Source organism: Thamnophis sirtalis, unplaced genomic scaffold (assembly GCF_051295495.1).
Source record: "Thamnophis sirtalis isolate CommonGarterSnake01/CBP01778 unplaced genomic scaffold, rThaSir2_p1.2 scaffold_8, whole genome shotgun sequence".
Taxonomy (NCBI): domain Eukaryota; kingdom Metazoa; phylum Chordata; class Lepidosauria; order Squamata; family Natricidae; genus Thamnophis; species Thamnophis sirtalis.
In genome coordinates this window covers 125,504-149,029 of record NW_028261388.1, presented here as the reverse complement: position 1 = coordinate 149,029, position 23,526 = coordinate 125,504, and the positions used below count along the sequence as shown (strand labels likewise).

Below are 23,526 nucleotides of genomic sequence, written 5' to 3'. Positions count from 1 at the left end.
GACTCTCGAGCGGCTCCGCCTCCCAGCCGCCTCTGGCAGGAGGGAAGGCGGCCTAAAGCAGCCCCTCCGTAAAGGGAGGCGGCAGGAGTCATCAGCCCAGGAGATGAGATGAGAAGATGCTGCATTGGGGGTTTCCTCAGGTTCTGGGCCCACAAGAGAGATGAAAGGGAAGGGATGGGAAGAGCGGGGGAGGGGCAAATGTGTCCCAAAGAGAAGGAGGAGGGGCTCCTGCCCATCAGGGACCACCTTCCGACTCTGGCTCACGGGCTGCCCAGAAACACAGGAGGCCTCCCGACAGTTTCCTACCTGCTCGGCTCAGGTCCTCCTCCTCAGCCCCTCCTCCGTTCTGGCAGCCCAGGGAGGCAGCCTGGGAACGCAGGGAAGTGGGAAACGGGCTCTGCCAATTGTGTCAGTGGGAGAAACATTTGCTTTCTGAAGCTGAGAATTGTAGAGTTTGAAGAGAGCCCTGGCCCTGCTCCCTGGACACCCAAAGTGGTCAAAGAGGAAGTAAAAGAGGAGGAGGAGGAGGAGGAGGAGGAGAATCTAGCCCTTCAAGAGGCGCAATCAGGACTACTAGCTCTGTGTACAAATGGCCGAGTGGGTAGTGTTGTGTCCAGGTACCGAGCAAGAGTTACCTAAGAGCAGAAGGCCCTCCACAGCTTCCTTCGAGGCGTCAGGCTCTTGGGAATCTTCCCATCCCATTCCCCAGGGCATCTTTCCTCGGTTGACTAGGTGGCCAACCGGATGCCCTCCGCAGCCCCCGCTTTTTCCTCTTTGGAGCCCAGGCAGGAGTCCTTTGTTGAGCCTGTCCGGTGGTCTTCCTGGGGGTGTCAGGTGTGACTTCATTTAATAATCAGGAAAGAAACCACTCAACTCCATTTGTTTGAAATTAAGTGTACTTTTACTAATTAGAAATGAACAGTAGCGAAGCGAAGCTGAATCTGGTTAATTAGGCGCGAAAGCAAAGAATATCATGTATAATTCAATCCCCTCCCCCTTGGCCCCCCAGTCCATAGTCCAATTATAATGCACCCAACCGTCAGGTGGGAGATGTCTTCGAAAGGCATCACCAGGATGGAATGCCGGACAGAGTTAGCCTTGGCGGGAAACTCCCTTCCTCCACATGCGCAGTGAGATGGTCAGGCCAGCGTCTAGAATCTTCCTCCAGCACATCACGATTCCCCTCCCAAATACCATGCCCCCCCTCCCCCCGTTTCAATGGCAGCCGAAGCAGCAGCAAAGCAGAGGCTGACGGGGGGGGCGTGAGGCTTGTGGCCGCTGCTTTTCATCCAGGGGTCTAGGATGGAGATGAGAAAAACAATGTCAGTGGGGACCCCTTTCCTGAAGCTCTGCGGATGGGAAGTCTTCTTGGCAGGTTTGAACCCGTGCCACGCTCCTTCCTTCCCCTCTCCTCTCAGCATTTTTGGCTTCTCAGCACAGTCTCCCAGCGTTCCCTGAGAAGCTGAGAGGCTCTTTTCCAAGGGGGCAGCCAGATGATGCCCTTCCGTTCCTTCTCCTCAGGGAAGCCCCACACAATAGCGGCTCCTCTGAGCAGCTCTCCCCCTGCCTGCTCACACCTGTGGGGGCCCAGCGTCCACCCTCTGTCCAGGCGACCTCTCCGTGGGCCTCCCTTGGGGGGACGGGGGCTTTGGCTCCCCTCCTGAGCTCCGGGCAACAGTGAGCAAAGGAGCTCCTTCCCCCTTCAACAAGGGGCTTTGGCTGTAGGTTCATAGGTGACCAGTCTGGAGTTAGGTACAGAAGGAATGACCAACGGTTTGCCTCTGCACAATTACACCCAGCCCACCTCCCCAAAAGGAATTGGCGCAGGAACCGAGGGAGACGCCTGGCTCCGGCTTTGGCATGCAGGAGGCCTTCCTTCCCCACTGAACCACCCCCCCCTTCCGCTGGGAGAGCCTCTCTCACCCGAAGAGCCTGGCCGAGCGCTCCGTCTCCCCACAGGCTGGGCTGGCAGAGACACAGCTGCTCTGCCGAGAGTACTCTTGGCTCGGCCATATCTACCAGTACGTGCACAGCTGGAGCGACGGCCAGCTGGAGAGCATGAAGGGACTGCCGGCAGAAGAGTACGTGAATCAGATCCTCAAGTTGCGCACCTGGGCGGTCCAGGTGCAGAAGGTGCCGCTGGTGGTCATCACCTTCAACCGCTTCTTCCTGGTGGACTGCAGTGGCATTCTTCAGGACATCCGTAGGTGTTTCCTGGGGTGAGGGGAGGGAGGGGGCCTCTCGTGCTGCTGGCGCCCCTGAGCCTGCCTTCCTCTCCCCCCGCCCCCCGCAGTGCCCCTCCTGGCCTCCATTGACGAAGACATCCTGGCCCTCCTGCTGAGCGAGATCACCGAGCGCAGTGCGCAGTTCATCACCGAGTTGGCCTCAGTCCTGCAGCTGTACATGAACGTTGGCACCGACATCTTCACCATTGCCAAGTGTTCGCAGAAGGTAGGTGGAGATCGTCAGGCTCCTTTCCCTTCCCACGGGGGCTCCCGAGAACTATTTCGCCAGCCTGGGAAATTAAGGGCATTGTACCAAGCAAGCTAAGACGCAGTGGCAAGCGGGATGGGTTGTGTTTGGGATCTTGGGATCTTGGGAGAGATGCCGATTTGAATGTGAGGGTGAGTTGAAGTTGCCTGGTGGGACGCGGATGGAGAGCCTTGGTTGGGTCTGCGCGTGTAAATAAAATTAGCCTAGGAGACTTCTTCTTTTTTTAATCTATTTTTTTTATTTTTAAACATAAAAAAAAACATATTTAAAAAAATGATCTCATCCATTACATACATCATGTCGTTTGGTTACAAGTGTTTTTGCATCCATATTCTCAAATACATTTACAATCACAGATTTTTCATCTAGTATAACTAAATACCTCACTTTCATTGTACAATGTATATTCAAATACAATTAATATTATTATTTTTTCAATAAACCTAATTCCCTTACATTCTTGATTGTCTATTTAATAACAGTATACCTTTATATAATCACAGATCCCAATATGAAAGCGATTTACCAACCATTTATATTTGTATATCACTGTTTTCAATTATGTATAATTCCACCAATCAACTATCGAGTATGCTTATGTTCATTATAGTCCTTGTACATCATACCTTCAAACCAAGATGTAATTCCTTCATTTTTCAACAAGGTATTCTAAATAGTCACTTCATATATATATACCAATTTTTAATTATTCCCTTATTAAAATTATTTATCAACAAGATATTGTAATATGTTCTTAAGATTATACATTATATCACCAATCCTCTATCAAGTATACATAAAATCGTTGTTATCCTTATCCTTTTTAAAGCAAAAAATTCTAAAGTATTCAATTCATAGATGTATCAGTTTTTCATTGTTAATCTATTTCACAGCATGATTGTGTTTTCATTTAACTCCTTCAGTTAAAACATGAGTAAAACATTTTTCATTTCCAAGTTTTTTCCCCCCAGCCACTGATAAAACAAGTCCCATATCTTATAAAATTGCTCGTCCTCTTGTTCTCTAATTTCAAGTGTCAGTTTACTCATTTCGGCACAGTCCATTATTTTTCTAATAACTTCTTCCTGTTTTGGGATTGTTTCATTTTTCCAGTTTTTTGCAAATACAATTCTGGCTGCTCTTAACACATTTACAATCAGATATTTTAAGTCTTTGTTATAGATTTCTGGTATGATTCCCAATAAAAAGATCTCTAGTTTAAAGTCTATTTATTTGTGTGTCATTTTCTCCAACCACATATGGATTTTAGTCCAGTATCTTTTAGCTTCAATGCAAGTCCACCACATGTGGTAATATGAGCCCGGTATCTGATGACATTTCCAACACTTTTCTGATTTGTTCTTGGACATTCTTGCAATTCTGGTTGGGGGTAGATGCCACCTGTAAAACACCTTATACAAGTTTTCTCTATATGCAGTAGACATTGTCATTTTATAGTTTTGAGACCACAGTTTCTGCCATTTCTCTAAATCAATCCCATACCTAACGTTTCCCCCCCAACTATCATGGTTTCTTTAACTTGTTGTTCTTGTAATTTAATCTCCAATAAATATCCGTATAGTTTTTTAATTACTTTTTCATCAGTACCTGTTAAAATTTTGTCTAACTCAGTCATTTTATTGTAAAAACCTTTGGATTTTCTATCTTCATTATATCTAGATTGTATCTGTACATATGAATACCAATTCATTTCTATCCCTTCTTGTTTCAACTCTTGGATAGATTTGAGTTTACCCTCTACATTCAATAATTCAATATATCTAACTCTTTGTTCTTTTTTATATATTATTGGATATGAAAATGCTTCAATCGTTGATATCCAGACTGGAATTTTTAAGTAGTGTAATCTTTTAACCTTTTCCCAGTTTAATAACAAGGCCTCCCTTATATAATGTCTTCTAAAATAGCCATGTGCTTTAGTTCCCTTATACTATAAAAAAAGCATGCCATCCCAACAGTAAATCATGACCTTCTACATTCAATAGTCTAAGAGTTTTTTAGTGTTATCCACTCCTTAATCCATATCAAGTTTGTTGCTTGGTAATATAACTCCCAATCAGGTAAGCCCAGTCCTCCTCTAGTTCTAGCGTAACCGTTTGAGTTTTATTCTTGCTTTTTTCCCTTGCCAGATAAACTTCAAAACTATTTTATTTAGTTCTTGAAAAAAGCCCTTACCCAATCTGATTGGGATTGTCTGGAACAGGTATAAAATTCTAGGTAGGATATTCATTCTTCCCATCATTGATAATTGTAAATTTTCCCATTTCATCAAGTCAGTCGCAATTTGTTGTTTTAGTCTAGTATAGTTGTCCTCCTTAAGAGTTCTGCATATAGGTAATAAATATATCCCCAAGTATTTAACCTTGCTTGTGATTTGAATCTGAAAGCTTCTGACAACTCTTCCTTTTGCTGGGATGTTCTTTGTCATAATCTTTGTTTTGTCTTTGTTTATTTTCAAACCTGCTACTTTTCCATATTCTTCTATTCCTAACAATTTGGGTGCTGTTTCTAGTGGATCTTCAAGAATAAAAACGAAATCATCTGTAAACGCTTGTAAGCTTATATTCTTTTTTAATTTTCATTCCTCTTATTCTTCTTCTCTAAACTTTCTATTTAAAACTTCTAATGTTAAGACAAAGAATAACGGTGATAATGGACAACCTTGTCTTGTACCTCTCTTTATTTCAATAGAATCTGTCAATTCTCCATTTACCATTATCTTTGCTGTTTGTTTATGATATACCATTTGTATGGTTTGAATAAATTTCTTACCAAATTTCATCAGCTCCAATTCTAGAAACATAAACTGCCAGTTCACGTTGTCAAAGGCCATCTGTGCATCGAGAAACATCAAAGCCATTTGTTTTTCGGGATGAGCCTCATAATATTCCAAAGTATTCAAAATCATTCTCATATTGTCTTTAATTTGTCTCTTGGGTAAAAAACCATTTTGGTCTGAGTGGATGAAGCTATTTAAATATTTTTTGAGTTTCTCTGCTAGTATAGATGCAAATAGCTTATAATCTGAATTTAATAAAGAAATTGGTCTATAATTCTTTGTGTTAAATCTGTCTCCTCCTTGGGTAGCAATGCAATGTATGCTTCTGACCATGATTTCGGTATTCTACTCTCAGATATCACTTCATTCATAACTTCTAAGAGTGGGAGAGTCAAGGTTTCTTCAAATATTCTGTAGAATTCCACAGGTAGTCCATCCGGACCTGGGGCTTTTCCATTATTTTGTTTTTTATGTGCTTCCGTTAGCTCCATCATTGTTATTTTACTTTCCAACATTGTTCTAATTTCATCTGATATCTGGGGAAGATTACCATCCTGTAAATACTTTTTAACTCCTTCCTCTTCCACCTTCTCTTGTTCGTAGAGCTTAGCATAGTAATCTTGTATAATTTTTTTTTCTCAGTGTTTCCATACTGAATTAGAGCCAAGGTGGCGCAGTGGTTAAATGCAGCACTGCAGGCTACTGCTAGATCAGCAGGTCAGCGGTTCAAATCTCACCGGCTCAGGGTTGACTCAGCCTTCCATCCTTCCGAGGTGGGTAAAATGAGGACCCAGATTGTTGGGGGCAATATGCTGACTCTCTGTAAACCGCTTAGAGAGGCCTGAAAGGCCTATGAAGCGGTATATAAGTCTACTGCTATTGAATTTGTCATTGTTCATCTCTTAATTGGAATATTTTCTTTGCTTCTCTCTCTTTTTTCAGTTTATATGCCAGCCATCTGCCTGGTTTATTTGCATTTTCAAAGTAATTCTGTTTAGAGCCTCTAATTCTTTGTGCCAGTTCTTACTTTTCCAGTAGATCCATTTTATGTTTAATTATATCCATTTTTATTTTAACATCTTTTTTGGTGGCGATCTCTGTAACTCTCTTTCAAGTATTTTGTAGTCATTATCTAAAGCTTTATGCATTTGTCTTTTCTTTAAGTTCCTCTTCCTTGTATAGTCTATTATCAGACCTCTAGTATCCCAAAGATTCTGCATTGATGTATCTTCTTTCCTATTTTCTTAAAAAAAAAAAAAAAAGGCTAGTTCTTTTTCCATTTTTTGTACCAAGTCTTTTTCTTTCAATATAGTATTAGTTAATGTCCATCTAGATCTTATCCTTTGGCCTTTCCATTTAATTGTGATTGGATTGTAGTGCTTGCTCCGATCTCAATTTCTTGTGCGTTACAAATCAATTCTGCTGAAGCCGATATCATATCAGTTCTGGAGAATGATGAATGCCTATTTGAATAGAAAGTATATTGTTCTTTCTTAGCATTTCTTTCTCTCCATATATCTTTTAAATTTATTTCATCTATCATCCTGAAGAAAGATTTCGGAAGCAGTTTCCTATTTAGCTTTGTTGTTTTGTGTGTTTTGTAGTCCATGTTCTGGTTCACAATGCCATTGAAATCTCCCATCATACAAATATCAACATAGTCTAAATCCAAGATTCTTTTATGCAATTTTTTATAAAATTCATCTTGTTTTTCATTAGGAGCATAGATTCCAATCAGAAGTTTTTGTTTTTTTTGATATCCATAATTTCCACCATCAAAATTCTTCTCTCTTCATCTGCATAGATTAATTTTGCTGGAATATTATCTTTAATATAGAAGATCATTCCTCTTTTCTCGCAATTCGCCAGTGTTGTAAACCTTTTCCCAAGCTTTGGTTGGGTTAGTAGGTATTCATGTCTCTTTTGAATAGGTCCTCCTTGTAGGCAGATGATTTCAAGTTTTAACTTTTCTAATTTGTGAAATGTTTTCTTTATTTTAATTGCTAAGTCCATTAATATTGATTGTAATCATTTTTCTTTCCTCCATGTTTATACTTTATGTACAAGGTTTAGAGCTCTAGTAGGTCTGGGTTCTCGTTGTTCTCTGTAGCTTACACCCCCCCCCCCCACCGCACCTCCTCCTTTCTCAATTCCACCTAGGAGACTTCTTGAAGAATCCTTGCTGCCTGCTATATTTTTATCAACCACCCACCCACCCCCACCCCCGTGTACAGAGTTTTATAGCAAAGGCATGTGAGGGACGGCCTTGTTTCTTGGTAGGCATATCCATCAGCAGCAGAAAGAAGCCCCTTGGTCTCCTGCTTAAAGCCCCAGGCTAGAAAGGCAGGGAGGAGGGAGGGTTCACTTCAGCCACGAAGGCCAGCTGGGTGGCCTTGGGTCAGCCCCACTCTCGGCCCAGCCCACCTCACGGGGGGGGGGGGTGGTTGTTGTGAGGAACATGAAAGGGGGAGGAGGGTATGTTGGATTTGGTCACCACCTTGAGTTATTTGTAAAAATAATAAAGACATATTAAAAAACATTAGATCTGTTTGCCATCTTCAGTTTATTAAAAAAAAAAATGAATTAGTATCCAAGATCTGTGAGGGATTCATTTTTTTTTCCAACCAATTTTTTATTTTTTATAATCTTTATACATATCAGTGAATGAATGGTGTGGTAACTGGGTAGCATACATTTCAGTAAACCTAAGTGTAGTCTTATTATTCCTAAATATTACATTATTTCATATTATTTATACGTGCCTTTTATTATCACCTTTCATTTCTGAACCATCTTTCTATCCTTTTGTATATTTTAACATATTACCCTATTTTTCGGAGTATAAGACACACCCTTTCCCCCCCAAAAAAAGAGGGTGAAAATCTGGGTGTGTCTTATACTCCCAATGTAGCCCCAGCCACCCACTCCATGCATCGCATTTTCAGGTGGTTCCAGGCGGCAGGGGTCCCACTTCCACTTGGACTTTGACATCGGGCTTTTTGCCCTTTAAAAGCAAAACCTTATCACCCTCTGCACATTTAACTGGAGGGGGTGGGGTGGGGGCAAAAGAGGGACCTGGCACTGAAGGCTTCACTCCCGAGACACCCCTGTCTTCCCACCTATAACCAAAAGCCTGGCTTTCTCGCAGCAAAGCCCGATAGAGATGCATCACTCCGGTCCTCCTGGACGCAGCCATATCACAAACATATTGTCGTGCTTCCCAGCAAGACCCTTGCGCTTTTGCTGCTTCGGTCGGAGCCTGAAGCGGCCCTGGGGAGCATGTGGGTTGGGACTCGGTGAAGTGGGCATAGCGCAGGAGGTATAAGGCAGTTGCTGTGATCTCCGCTGCCGGGAACGCCTTCGTTTCAGATCTGCCGCCTTCTGCACACCCAGTTTAAGATCCACCACCCTCTTCCCTACATATTCATACAACAGGATAGCTTTATCATGGCATCCGTTTGAGCGGATGGTGGACTGCCTTTTTTTCTTGTTTTACTGCCCCCAAATTAAGGTAATTATACTTAATTATATATATATATAATTAAGGTCTTATACTCTGGTGCATCTTATACTCTGAAAAATATGGTAATATATAATTATTATTATTCCCCACTATTTTCTGTCCCTATTTTAACTTCCCCTCTTTCATAACACTACAATATTCAAAGACGTGTTTTCCACCTATTTTGTTGTTTATATTTCCTTAGTTAAATCAAATTTCCATCCTTCATTCTTCCATTATTCAATATCTCCTTATACAATTTTAGTATCAATCATTTATACATTTAGAGTACTTCTATTCATATTCTTTCCAGTTCTTCAATCCATATAATTCTGTTATTAATACATATTTAGATTATTATATATTTATAGATATTTACCTAGTCGCCCATTAAGTTCTAACTTTCCACTATTTTTCATGTATTTATACATATTTACTAGTAGTCATTCAAAATCTATTTTTCCAATTCTTCATATCCATTTATATTAAAATATTATCCTGATATCTGTCACACTGCTAAAATAATAATACAACCTGTATAGTTCTAATAATAATACACATTATTGAAATATATTCATTAAAATATTATTTTACTCTTATTTTCTCTTACCCAACATGAACCTTTAATCTTATTTTATTTTTATTTTTCCTCCCACATTTGTCCCTTAAGTCTTTTATTCCCTCTATTTGACTATTCAATCTAACTTTTACTCCCAACTCTACCCTGTCTCACTGTCTAATTCCAGAACTATCCATCCCAAGGTAGATTCCCCCAGGGCTGCAGCAGAAGAGGGGCAGGTTCTGTACATGGCTTTAACTGGTGGAATTGGAATGTAGCAGTTGTGAATTGTGGCTGTGGTTTGTTCCTCTGCAGCTGGAGCACTACCAAGGCCAGATGCCCGAGCTGCAGGAATACGTGGACTATGTGCGCGCTCTCAGTGAGGTCATCCAGCAGTGCTATCGCCCTCTGAGCCCCAGTGAAGAAAGTCTGGAAAACATGGTATGGTCCTCCTCTTGAACCCTGGTGGAGCCATGCCTTTGAGCAATTGGGAAGGGAAGAAGAGCTTGCCGGAATAAAGAAAGACCGTGCTTTCCAAGAGGTGCCGGGGGACTGAGTGGAGGGGCTTCCTGACCCTTCTTCACCTCCCTCCCCCCCCTGCACCTCCCCCTAGCTCTTGGTCTTCCCCGTTAGGGCAGAGTGGGGGGGGGGAGGGAGAGCCAGAAGCGGCAGATTCTTGCTTGGCTCCTTCTCCGGGAGGGGGGAGGGGCTATGCGTTCTTCTCTTGCAGCCATTCGGCCTCCATGGTGGGCTCCATCATTCTTGGGTGGATGACAGCTGCCATCCCCTCCTCTTCCCCCTGTGGGACTCCTGATCCCTTCGGGGATGGCCACGTAGGGCCTGAGCCATCTCTCCCTCCCTCCTAGCTCTTAGACACCTGGGATGCTTTTGCGTACCAGCAGCGGGAGGTCTCCGACTTCATCGTTTCACGCCGCCTGAGCATCATTGCTGAGCTCAGCAGCTCCCTCCAGGAAGCCACTCGGGAGCTCCAGGAACTGCTGAACGCGGTCACCTTAGGCCGCTTCCAGGACCCGACCCAGAACCCTCGTGTCATGGAGGATGAGCTGATGCGAATCCTGCAGCACTTTCAGGCTGTGGTGGGACGTGTCACGGACCTCTGCCACTCGCAGCGGATTCTGACAGGTGGGGCGGCTGCCAGCCGAGTCCTACCGGGGGGGGGGAGGAGGGGGTTCCCCTGCGTGTGACAGGTGAGTCAGGGGTCTCCTGATGCCTTTTGCAGGGGGACGCACGGACTTCTCCCTCCTCACCGGGCAGCAGGAGGTCATCGAGATCCACATCCATGTCTGGCAGTTGTTCCGCATCGTTTCTGAGCAGATCAAGGAGTGGAAGTGCTTGGCCTTCGTCAAGGTGAAGGCGGAGGCGGAGACGCAGCCGGCTGGAGTTTGGCCCCTTCCCCGCCGTGTCCACAAACTTAACCGCTCTTTGGCATCCACAGTGCCAGCTCCCCTCTGGCAATGACGCCCGGAGGTCCTTTGGAGCCGGGATGCCATTCCAGCCTCGTCAGCCGTCAGGGTTTCATGCGGCAAGAAATCATTTCATTTGGCCAAAGTGTGCCGGTCACCTGCCCGCTCAGTTGTGTCAGGGAACTCGGCCAGGATGGAAAGGGTCAGGAAGTCGGCTTTGGCAGCTGTGCCTGATGGCCCCAGCCAACCTCCTCCCCCCCCCCCCTTCCATCTCCCCACGTGCAGTTCAGTGCCCCTCTGGCCCTGGAGAAGACGGAGGAGTGGCAGAAGGAGGGGGCCCGGCTAGAGTGCTCTCTGCCCAGCCACCACCGCGTCATACAGGCCTGCCTCTCAGCCATTGCCAACTTCCAGAAGTATCTGCCCTTGCTGCTGAAGCTCGGGAGCCACTTCCTGAAGGTCAGCTGCTGGAAAGAGATCTTCGCTGGTGAGGCTGACCTTGGAGTGCTGCGGAGGGGGCCAAGGATGGCCTCGGAGGACGGCTCTGGGCCTGTGGCTGAATCAGGGGGATTGGTGGCGAAGATGCCAGGCCGGAGAGGGCGGGCGGCCGAGTTGAGTGGGGCTGGACTGATTTAGGCCGTTCTCTGCTCTTTTCCAGTGATGGGTGCCAAGTGCCCAATGAATATGCAGTTCACTCTGGGCCAGCTCTTCTCCTACCCGCTGCTGGAATATAGCGATGCCATCTTCAGGGTGAGTGGCTTGGTACATGACTGGCCTGTCGCTCTGCTTGCTCCTGCTGGGCGGGGCTATGATGAAGCCCTCCTCTCCCTTGGCCATCAGGTCTATGCCCACGAGAAAAGCCGCCACCATGCTAGAGACACTCTCCTGCGTGTCCAGAGGACCTGGATGGCCAAGCAATTCCGTCTCGTCAATTTCATCCTCAACGTGCCGTACCAGGAACCGCAGCCGGAACGCTTCCGGCGCCCAATTAGCGGCCGCCAGCGTACGGCCAAGCTTGAGTACATCTCCAAGGACAGTGGCACTTTTGTGCTGTCAGGTGAGGCCCCTGAATGATGCCTGAGCGTTTGGGCTGAGCATGGACCTGGGGAGCAGGGGCCTCTTACCTGTCCACCAGGCCCTTTCATGCTGCTTTGCTTGTTTCCTTCCTTTCTGGGCATGGAAGCCCATTGTCAGCTACTCTTTCCTGGTGGGAACCTCCCTCCCTCTTCCCCCTCACGTGAAGTGGCGGGGGAAAGAACATTGTGCTTAATTTGGGCCAAATGTCCAGACCACCCACCCTTCCTCTTGGGCTGCCCCCCAGATACCACTGAACTGAAGGCTGCTGTGGAGCAGAGCATCCTAATCCTCCAGAACATGATCCTGTCTCCCTTCTCCTCCGACATCCTGGAAGAGGCCAAGAGCTGGGCGTCCATCCTGCATGCTTTTGGTGAGGAAACAGGAGAGAGGGGCACCCTTGGGCTCGCAGAGTGAAGGAGGCCATTGGGCATCTGCAGTGCACGAGGGGTACCCATCACTCCGGATCCCTTTTTCTTGGATGGGGGTGGGGGAAGCCAGCAGGAACGGAAGAGATGCTGGCCTGGCTCCGAGGCTGCCGAGCAGTGAAAGAGGAGGCCTCTTTTGACCTGGTTCCAAGTACAGTGTGCTGTGAGAACCCGGCCAGTTGCACACTCAGTGATCAGATACTTGGCCATATTGATTAATCATATTCATTAAAACCTTGGTAGATTTCCTTGATTGGATTAAAGTTATAACCAAGTCTTCCGCAAATGCTCGTAATCTGTATTCTTGGTGCCTAATCTTAATTCCCTGTAAATCATCTGACCCCTGTATTTTATTCAGCAATAACTCCAGGGTTATAATAAACATAATGGCGATAGGGGGCAACCCTGTCTTGTGCCTTTCTCGATTTTAAAAGATTCTGTTAAACTTCCATTGACTTCCATTTGTGCTGTTTGTTCCTGACATATTGCATTGATTGATTGTAGAAAATACTCTCCAATTTGCATCTTTTGCATTGTTTTCATTAAAAATGGCCAATTCACTCGATCAAATGCTTTCTTGGCGTCTAGAAATATAAGCGCTGCGGGGACTTGGTTATTCTTTCCCAATACTCCAATATATTAACAATTTGTCTTACATTACTTCTCATTTGTCTCCCTTGTATAAAAATTTTACAGTAAACCGCGGTCAAACCATCTGTGCCCGGTGCTTTCCCAGCCTTTAACTGTTTAATTACCTGGAGGATTTCCCCCGAAGTTATTGGTTGATTCAATCTCTCCCTTTGCTCACCCTTAACTATAGGTATTTTTTTTTTGTCCAAGTATCTATCTATATCTAAGCCTTGTTTTTTATCACCCATGTACAATCCTGTAAAAAATTCAAGGAAGGCCTTTTGAATCATATCCTGTTGATAAACTTCTTTTCCTTTATAATATATTTTTTGTATATTACGAGATTTTCGTTTCTTCCTGGTCATATATGCTAACCATCTACCTGGTTTATTTGCATTGCAGAAAGTATTATGTTTAGCATATAACAAATTAGTAGCCACCTGGTCTGACATCAGCATATTAAATTGCGCTCGTAATAGGATAATTGCCTCTTTAATCTTCTTATCTCCTGGGTTTGATATTAACTCCTGCTCTTTCTTCTTAATCTCTTCCTCTAGTTCCTTCCTTTTTCCCCCCTGTCTACGTCTATGTAACTTATTTAAATTTATTAGGCCTCCTCTCATGTACACTTTGCTTGCATTCCAAACCATTTCCATAGATGTACCTTTGTTCATATTAAAAACAAAATATTCTCTCAATAATTTTTTACATTCATTGGCATTTTTATCATATCTAAATAAATTTTCATTTAACCTCAAGACCTTCTAGATTCCTTCCCATATTCCAATTCCATCCAAACCGGGTTATGATCCGTTAAGGCTCTGGAACATATCTTTGTCTTCTTTACCTTGGAAAGCAAATCATTTGTAGTTAATATGAAATCAATCCCAGAAAAAGATTGATGTCTATCAGAAAAGAATGTAAAGTCCTGTTCTTTAGCATTTCTTTCTCGCCAGATATCTCTTAGCTCCAGATCATCCATCATATCGAAGAAAGACTTAGGTAATTTCGCACGCGTTTGGATATTTTGCAAAAGACCCTTCTTGTTTTTCTTGGTATCCAAAACTCCGTTCCAGTCACCCATTAATATGCAGGATCTATAGTCCCATTGTATTAACTTGGTATGGAGCATCTTGTAGAATTTTTCTTGTTGTTGATTGGGAGCGTACACTCCCATTAAGAGTATTTTTTCCCTTCTAATAATAGTTCTATTGCAATATATCTTCCTTGAAAGTCTGCTTCAATTAGTCCAGCTTTCATATCCTTTCTTAGGTATATAACTATACCATTTTTCTTCTCTGAGGCAAAGACTACAAAATGTTGTCCAAGTCTTGCATTCATCAAATATTTCTGGTCATTTGTTCTAATATGTGTTTCTTGCAGGCAAATTATATCATTCTTGAATTGTTTCAAATAATGGTTTATTTTCTTCCTTTTCTGTGGTGAATTTAAGCCATTGACGTTCCAAGTTAAGAATTTAGTTATCATCTTTAGCTCCCTGAAGCTTTTTAAGAGCCATCTGGAAGTCCTGTAGTTTGGCTTTTGGCCTGGCTCCTCCCACCGCCTCTGAGCTAGAATCTTTGGCCGTTACGTGAGTTTATTGCAGAGCTTGTTGCTTCTTTAGTTCTTGTTCCATACGTCTGGTGACCACTCGTTTGTCTTTGCTCCTCGGCTCCTTCTAATTCCACCAGAGGGGTCCGAACTTGGTCCACCTGCAATGATCCTTGAGTATCTTGCTGTCTGGTCTGTCCTTCTTGCTCCCTTTCTCTGGGTCCTGGAGGCGGGGAATGTCCAGCCTTTAGTACATTGCTGTAAAAATCTCTAGCCTTCCAAACTGAGTTAAGACGATATCTTTGTCCCAGGTAGTTGACCACTAATCCAGCTGGAGCTTCCCATCTGAACTGTAACTGACAGTTTTTGAGTTCATCCACTAAGAATGCATAGTCTTTTCTAGATCTCAACATTTTGGGTGGGATTTCCTTCAAAACTATGACCTCCTGGCCCGCAATCTGCAACTTGGTTTTGTAAGACTTTTGTAGTATCAAATTCCTCATGTCCCTTGTGGCAAAATACACTATAATGTCTCTTGGGAGTTGTTTCTGTCTAGCAATCCATGAATTAACACGATATATCTTGTCTATTTGCCAGTCAAAGTCCCCTCTTGACCGGCCCATCAATTGATCAAAGGCTTCTGAAAAAAATCAGGTTTTCTTGATTTTTCTCTTTAAGACCCCTTATTCTCAGAGCAAATTCCATATGTCTGTACTGCAGCATTGTGATTTCATTTTCTGCATCGTAAACCTTGCCTTGGACCGCATCCATTTTAGTTACCAGATTAATATTGGACTCATTAACTTCTTTCACTTTTTCCTCCAATACAGATAGATAGCCAGATAAGCATTTAAAAGCTTCTAAAATATCTTCTATGATTTCTTGGTTATGAATCTGAACTAACCCCTTAACCTCTTCCGAGATCTCCTTAAAAGCAGCAGAGACCTTCTCCTGTATTTTAATTTCTAACGCAGCTGCATGGTCTTTTAAAGCATCATTTAAAACTCTTTGTAATACTTCTGTGTTAAAGTTTCTCCAGCAGGAGGGGGGGTTGGGGGGATAGCAATGATTTGGTAGATTTGGTAGATTTATTATAATTTATAGGCCGCCCTTTTCCCTGAGGGGACTCAGGGCGGCTTACAAAAACACGGGGAAGGGGGTACAAAGACAAAAAGCATAAGACAATACATAATATTAAAAAATAGAGCACAACATTCATTCATCATTCGGGAGGGGACGAACTAAGATTTTTATCCCCAGGCCTGACGGGATAGCCAGATCTTAAGGGCCGTGCGGAAGGCCTGGGCGGTGGTGAGGGTGCGGATCTCCACGGGGAGATTGTTCCATAGCTTCGGAGCTGCAACTGAGAAGGCTCTCCTCCGCGTAGTCGCCAGTCGGCACTGACTGGCGGATGGGATTCGGAGGAGGCCTACCCTGTGCGATCTGATGGGACGCAGGGAGGTAATTGGCAGAAGGCGGTCTCTCAAATAGCCAGATCCACTACCATGGAGCGCTTTGTGAGTGGTAAGTAGGACCTTGAAGTGCACCCGGAGACCAACAGGAAGCCAGCGCAGCTCACGGAGGATCGGTGTTATGTGGGCGAACCGTGGTGCGCCCACGATCACTCGCGCGGCCGCATTCTGGACTAGCTGAAGTCGCCGGATGCTCTTCAAGGGCAGCCCCATGTAGAGCCCCATGTAGAGCAATGACTGTAATTTACTTGTTGGGGTGGGGGAACTCCCTGCGCTTTTGGAAGCCATTGTTGTTTTAGTTTGCTTTGAAGCCATTTCCTCAGTTAATCTTATCTTCCACCCAATTAATAAGTCCAGGTAAACCGCTTGTTCCAGTTATTACTCTGCAGCTTGCTAATAAATCACTGCTGATTTAGTGATTTTTAAGTGATTTTAAGCTCTGTGGTAGTTTGTAACATTACAGCACAACCCCCGCCTTCAGGACTCTTCGGTGCCATTTTATCTTCTGTCACGTTAGTTTAATAGAAGGAATTTTTAGAAAAATGGAGTTAAAGTTTGTTTATACATACAGTTGTAAGTTCTCCGGTATCGCTCTGCCTGTTTTGGATTCAAGTATAAATCAAACGTTGAGCAAGGGGTGAACGTGTGCCTTCGTTTCTGCAGAGAAGCAGAATGAATCCCAGGCGCGGAGTTCGCTGAGTTGCAGGGGGGCTCACCCCTTTCACACCCCAGAATTATCTCCTGGTGGGGGTTCAACCCTAAAGAAAAGCAGCTTCTTCAGACGACACGGCCAGCCAGAAGTCTACTCAGCGATCAGTGTTAAAAACCCTGGGGTGTCGTGTGATGGGTGGATCCCCTTCCCCTTACTTCCCCCTCGTCTTTCTCTTTTATCCAGAGTCCCTTTTGTATGCCTGGGTGAGTTTCCAACAGAAGTGGGTCTTCCTGAACATCGTTCTTTATGAGATGAACATCACCCTCCCCAGCTCAGAGCTGGTAAGTCAGGCTTGTGCCTGGAAGGATTGCCCCACTCCTCTCTGGGCCCATTTCCTCCCTTCTTCCATCCTCCTTTTCCATGCCCCCCTGCAGGATTCTCGGTTCCAGCGACTGGATGCCCATTTCCGGGAGGTCATGCGGCTGACGTGCAACGATCCCCTAGTGCTGTCCTGTGTCCAGTTAGGGCCAGGCTCTAGCCGGGACAGCCGCTTCATTGGGGCCGCACTGCAGGCAGCTTTCCGGGAGGGCTCAGCCAACCTACAGGGCCTAATCCGGGCGCTGGACTACGTTCTGGAGGCCACTCGCATGAGCTTCCCCCGCCTGTTCTTCCTGAGCAACGAGGAACTGGTGGCCATGCTATCCACAGCCAATGAAACTGCAGACGCCTCGGCTTGGTCCCAACGCTGCTTCCCTGGGCTGTGCCAGCTGGACCTGCTCCTGCCCGCAACTTCGCCAAGCCTGGATGCTGTCTCTACTGAGCTGCCCCTGGTGCAGGTGGTCGGCCTGCTGGGCAGCCACGGCGAGAAGCTGCAGCTGTGCAGCCCAGTCCCCCTTGGCCGGAAAGCCACCCAGTGGCTCTGCGTTCTGGAGCACCACATGAAGGAGTCTGTCTTTAACCAGCTGCAGGACTGCGTGACACAGCGCCTGGCTCTCAGGCCGCAGCTGGATTTGGCCTTTGAGCGGCGCCCTGGGCCCACAGAACTGCCCCTGCACTTGGTGGCCGAATGCTGGGCGGGGCTGGGAAACACCTTCCCCACCCAATGCGTGCTATTGGCCGAGGAGGCACTGTGGCGGGTGGCGGCAGAAGAGGCCTTCTTGAACCGACGGCTGCGGAAGGGGCTGGAGCTCAGGCTTAGCCTGAAGCTGGAGGCCCTAGTTCACTACATCCGGAATTACCGCAGTGTCCACACCTGGGACCCAGAGCAAGACCACCTGGGCATGTTGCTGGGGGCCCTGATCATCCTCACCATCCGACAACGTGACATCATCTCCCAGCTGCTCAAGCGCGAGGAAGCCTCTGTCCACCACTTTGAGTGGGCCCGGCACCTCAAGTACAGCGTCCACCTGCTGCCTGAGAAAGCCCGGGCACTGGGGCTCCCTCCAAATTGCTCCTGGGTGGGCAGTCCTCCTGGCTGCTGGGCCGAAGTCCTTGACAGGTGCTTCCCTTATGGCTACGAGTTTCTGGGCACCAGCTCACAGCTGCTGGGCAGCCCTTTGCTGGACAGGACCTTCCTGGGACTCCTGCTAGCCTTGGAGGAGTTCTGCTGCGGGGCCCTGCTGGGCCGGTCGGACATGGGCAAGTCTCACACAGTGCGGGGCCTGGCCCAGTTTCTGGGCCGCCACCTGGTCCCGCTGCACTGCACCAGGCTAATGTCTATCGGCTGCCTCTCCCGGCACCTGTGTGGGGCAGTGCATTCGGGGGCCCTGCTGCTGCTGGAGTCTGTCGAGCGTCTGGAACCCGCCGTGCTCTCTGCTATCAGCCACCGCCTGGTCGACCTGCAGAGGATGTGCCTGAACTTCCAAGAGGGGAGCAGGGTGACCTCGGCCGTTTTCCCCCCAGCCAGCCCAGGTTCCGAGAGCTCAGAGAGCTCAGAGGAGAGCGAGGCACAGCCTGTTGGTATGCCAGAGCTGGGCACCGATGAAGCCGAGCCCTTTCAGCCACGAGTGCTGGGGAACATCCTTTTTGGGGGGAGGCTGCTGCGTGTGCGGGAGACGTATGGCTGCGTGGTCACCCTGGAGTCTCTTCCAGAGCAGCTGTGCCTGGCCCTGCGCCCCTTGGCGGTGCTGCCCCCTGACCTAACGAGACTTGCGGAAGTCATGCTACTTGTGGCCGGCTTCCGAGAGGCCACCCACCTGGCGGAGAAGCTCGGTGGTTTCCTTCGGTTGGAGAGGATGCTCAGCCCCGGGCCCCACTTCAGCAGCCCCTCCCTCATCCGGAAGGTGATTGGGACAGCCATCGACATTTTGTTTGCTCCCACAGCAGCAGGGCAAGACCCTCCCCCTTCCAGAGCCAAGCCTTCTCCCCGGACAGCCTTCTTCCTGGGTCTTGAAGAGGAGCCCGCCTTGGTGAAGGCTCTCTGCCGTTCGCCCTTGCTGACTGGCCCCGAGGGTCCCCGGCTGCACAATGTGCGGGAGCTGCTCCACGAAGTCTTCCCCGGTGCCTCCCTTCCCCCTTCCGAGCAGCTGCCCCCTCGGCTGCAGAGCGCCCTGGTGGCTCAGTTGCAGGAGGACAAGCTGCAGCCAGACCCAGACCTCCTGCTGGCTGCCGGTCAGCTCTCCCAGGCCTTGCAGGGGGCCAACGGCGTCCTTCTGCTGGGGCCCTCGGGAAGTGGCAAGACTACCACCTGGCGGACTTTGTCCAAGGCCCAGAGTAAGCTGGCAGCCAGTGATGCCACGCCAGACATGCAGGGTCCGGGTGCCCGGGAAAAGGCGCCCTTCCGGCCTGTAAGTACTGTCTGCTTGTGGCCCAACGCCCTGAGCGTGTCTGAGTTTGTGGGCAACCTGGAAGGCAGCCTGTGGCAGGACGGGGTCTTCTCCCAGATCTTGCAACGAGCGGCCACCTCGGCTGCCGCTTGTGGGACCGGCGAGGGCAGCTCCCAGCTGTGGTTGGTGCTGGACGGCGCTGCTTGCCAAGAGTGGCTGGAGCCCATCTCCTTGCTCTTCAGCGCCAGGTCTTTCCTCAGCCTGCCCAACGGGCAGAGGCTGCAGGCCCCCAAGAACCTCCGCTTCCTCTTTGAGATGCTGGATGCTTCGGAGATGCCCCCCTCGGTCTGCACCCACTGCGCCCTGCTGCACCTGGAGGGCTCCCAGCTCTGGCAGATGCTGCTCTCCTCGGCCTTCGCCCCCGCGCAGCACAAGTACAGCCTCCCTCTGGAGACGCTGGCTCTGCTGCACGGCCTGGCCAAGGAGCTCTTCCCGGCCACCATGGCCTTCCTGCATCAGCACTGCTGCCCGGCCCTGCTGCCCCACGCCCACCCCCAGCACCCGCTGGCCCAGGGGGTCCAGGAGACCACGGCCTTCGCCAAGATCTTCCAGGCGCTGCTCAAGCACTACATGCGCCGCGACCAGGTCAAGCCCCGGCCGGCTGTCAAGGTGGCCACAGGTAAGGATGGCCTGCTGGAGAGCGGGAAGGGGCCGGGCGCTCTTCCACAAAGAGCCCAGGTAACATCCCCCCCCCCCGCCTCCTCCCTTCCAGAAATCAGCTCCAGGGTGCGCCCCAGCTCGAAGGACCACAGCCTGGAAGAGGCCCCCACCCACCAGCCCCTGCTGGCCCAGAGCATCTTTGTCTGCGCCTACATTTGGGGCTTTGGGAGCCACCTCCAGACCAGGTAGGGCCCTCGGCCTCTCTGCTCCGCCCCTGCTGGCCCCCTTTTCCCCAGGAAGGGGAGTTCAGGGAGTGGGGGAGCCCAGGGGAAGGAGGAGGGGGAAGGCCTGGAGGAGAGGAAAGGGAGCCGTCCTGGCTGGCCCCAGGCCAGAGCTGGTGCCATCCCCATCCCTGGGCATCGGCAACACCCCCTGCCCCCCGCCCCCCCAGGCCTCCATCTTCTCAGCAGGGGGGATTTGAGGATGGGCCCGATGATGCCATGGGCTGGTTGGGGGTGACCTGAGCCGATACGGCGGGAGCTCTTTATTTTTATTTCCTCTTCTTCCTTTTACGAAAGCAAGAGAAATGTCCCTGAGTTGCTTTGCACGCTGTTAAAACACATTCAGAGCTGCTAACACATTTCCAGTTAGTGGCCTTTGTCTCCTAAAGGGAGGACCAATTTAAAGTACGTTTTCACATCAAGGAGTGAAGGGGCCATTCAGGAGCCGTGACTGAGAAGGCCACGTTCCTCTGGGAACCCTTTGGGGCTCCTGGAAGACCCAGGAGGGGTGAAAGTGAGCTGAATTTGTCTGGTGCAGCCAAAGGGAGGGCAAGCTCTTGGCTGCTCCTCTCCTGCCCCGAGTGGCTTGGCTGAGCTTTTCCAAGGACACACACACACACGCGCACACACACGCTCTCTCTCTCTCCCCTTGAAAAGCCGTGGATGAGGCAGAAAAGTGCCAAGGGCCTCCCACAGCTTATGTGCTCTGTCCTGGTCCCATCGGAGCCTGGTTCCGAGGTGGAGGAGGAGTTGGAACCAGGACCGTCTGACAGGGTGGCACGTCTCCCTTGCTCCTTGGCACATAGAGGACGTCAGCAGGTGCCACTATGGAGTCAAGTGAGTTTGACAGAAGGATTCAGACTCCTTGCAGACGGCTGGTCATTTGCATCCCTTTAGAGAGGGTCCTTGAGGCCCCTTGGAGGCTTGTCTGTGTCCTCAGGGTCGCCTGAGTGGTGCAAACGGGTGTGGAGCCTTCTTGGAGCTGCTGAAAGGACTTTGTGTTGTAGGCTCCACGCACATTTGAACCACTCAGGTGACCCCGGCTTTGAGTCACACCTTTTACCTTTTGCCCGGCCTAGTTTTTGCCTTGGATCTTAGCTTCGGCTTTTGGACTCCCTTTTGCCTTTGCCTTGTGGACTGCAGTTTGCTCCGTGGACTCGCTCAGCCGGGTGTACTAAACTTGGAGCCCCCCCTGGGCGTTGCCTTGTGACCGCCGTGCTCCTGCTCTGTGGACTTCGTTATGTGCCGATTGTTGTTTAGGGGACTGAGGGCGGCTGAGCTCAGGCTGGCCTGGGACGGAACCTTTCCGGTCATTGGAGGGCAGTTTGTTGGAACAGTTACTTCAAGCCATAAAGGACTCTCCAAAGCGGGCAATGCAAAGTATCCGGCCCCGTGGAGTGGTGGGATGAAAAGCAGCTGCCAGTCTTTGAAAATGCTTTAAAAACAGCCTTTCAGACCCAGGGCCGGTGGGTGAGTAGGGGGAGGGACTGCTTTTAAAGGAAGGCTTTGAAAGTGGGTAGGTGGGTGCCCGTCTCCTAGCTTTTTCAAAGCCAGCTGAAGTTGGCAAATGCAACCGCAGTATAATGCTCGAAGGAAAATTCACCCGCTGCTTTGATTCTTCCCATAGGTCAAGTACATCCACCAAATTGGTTGCTGAACACTTTCGGTAGATATTCATGCGTGTCCATATACACATGCACAATGTGGCAAAAAGCAAATCAGTTTGTGAATTCTCCTCCAGGCTTAAAAGTCCTTTAGCCCTGTCATCCCAAATAAGCAGGCCCCACACTTCCCATTGGGTTAGTATTTATGTCGGTTAAAATTGTTGGAATTGAAAACTTGGAATATCGCATCCACTTCTGGTGTCACCATGATTCACAAGAGATGCTGAGATCCTAGTAAGAGCACAGAGAAGAGCAACAAAGGCGATTGGGGGCCTGGAGGATGTCATACAAAGAACGGCTAAGGGAATTCGGAGTTTGTTTCGCCCAGGGGTAGTCAACCTTTTTATAACTACCGCCCACTTTTGTATCTCTGTTAGTAGTAAAATTTTCTAACCGCCCACCGGTTCCACAGTAATGGCGATTTATAAAGTAGGGAAGTAACTTTACGTTATAAACTTTATAAAGCAGAGCTACAGCAAACCCCTCCCGCCCACCATGAAAGCTGGGAGGCCCACTAGTGCCAGGCGGTAGGGGCCAGGTTGACTCCCACTGGTCTAGCCTAATGAAGAGAAAGTTCAGGGGAGACACGAGAGCAGCCTTCCAATCCTTGAAGGGAAGAGGGCATCCGTTTATTCTCCAAAGCACCTCAGGGCAGGACAAGAAGCAACCTCTCAGAAGGAGATTCAGCCTGGGAAGGGGGAGGATTTCCTGACAGTGAGAACGGTCAATGGGGCACTTTGCCTCCTGGAGTTGCTCCGGGTGCTCCGTTGCTGGAGGTTTTCAAGAAAAGATTCAACGTTCATTTCTCTGGGGTGCTATAAGGACTCCATGCCTTGGAGAGGAGGTTGGGCTACTAAGTTCCCTTCTAGCCCTAGGGATGGCCAGCCTCCCCCACTCTCTCTCTCTCTCTCTCTCTCTCTCCATAGGTATTGGCCTCTCTTTGACCACTTTGTCCGCCGGGCCCTCCGCAACAGCAGCTTGTCCATCCACCTCCCTGCAGCAGTTTCGGCTTTTGACCTGTATCCTGTGGCCGAGGACGGCACTCTGAGGCCTTTCAACGGCCGTTACCTGCACAGTTACCTGAAGGCTCTTCCTGTGGGCTACTCAGTGTTGCCCCAGGTACGGTGGGATCCGGAGGGCCCCGTTCCCCCTCTCGGATGTGCGGCACAGGCCTGCGTCTCCCTGACCTCCTCTTCCTCCTCTGCAGCACGAGCGAGTGCTTTTTGTCCTGAACTTGCTCCTGGGCTCAGAGCAGCCCATTCTCCTGGTTGGGGAGCCGGGCTGTGGAAAATCCACCTTTGCCGAGATGCTTGTGCAGCCCAATTACTTGTTCCAGCGGGTGTTCCTCACGCCGGCGTTCAGCACAGGGCACCTGCGCCAGCTGCTGCACAGGAGGTGCCAGTCCACCCTGCGGGAGAAAGGCCTCTTCCCCAGCGGCAAGCCCACTTGGGGTGCAGCCAGCAAAGCCCACTTCCTCTTCCTGATGGAGGATTTGCACCTGGCTTTTGTTGGTGAGCTCCCCTCCCCCCTCCCTTCGCTAAGGCTGGGGGGGGAGCTTGGAAATGCTGCCCGGG

The 23,526-nt window shown here is 48.7% G+C and overlaps 1 protein-coding gene across 1 annotated transcript in view; it reads left to right on the top strand.

The window, feature by feature from the left end:
* The window catches only part of DNHD1 (dynein heavy chain domain 1), a 53,257-nt gene that overhangs the window by 5,647 nt on the left and 24,084 nt on the right, over positions 1-23,526 (top strand). Inside the window, 13 exon segments of the mRNA XM_087722002.1 lie at positions 1,960-2,203; positions 2,294-2,451; positions 9,670-9,795; positions 10,221-10,497; positions 10,595-10,722; positions 11,064-11,262; positions 11,434-11,525; positions 11,616-11,832; positions 12,097-12,222; positions 16,826-16,923; positions 17,017-20,252; positions 22,879-23,071; positions 23,160-23,463. Of these exon segments, the coding sequence (XP_087578128.1) occupies positions 1,960-2,203; positions 2,294-2,451; positions 9,670-9,795; positions 10,221-10,497; positions 10,595-10,722; positions 11,064-11,262; positions 11,434-11,525; positions 11,616-11,832; positions 12,097-12,222; positions 16,826-16,923; positions 17,017-20,252; positions 22,879-23,071; positions 23,160-23,463 (5,398 nt within the window).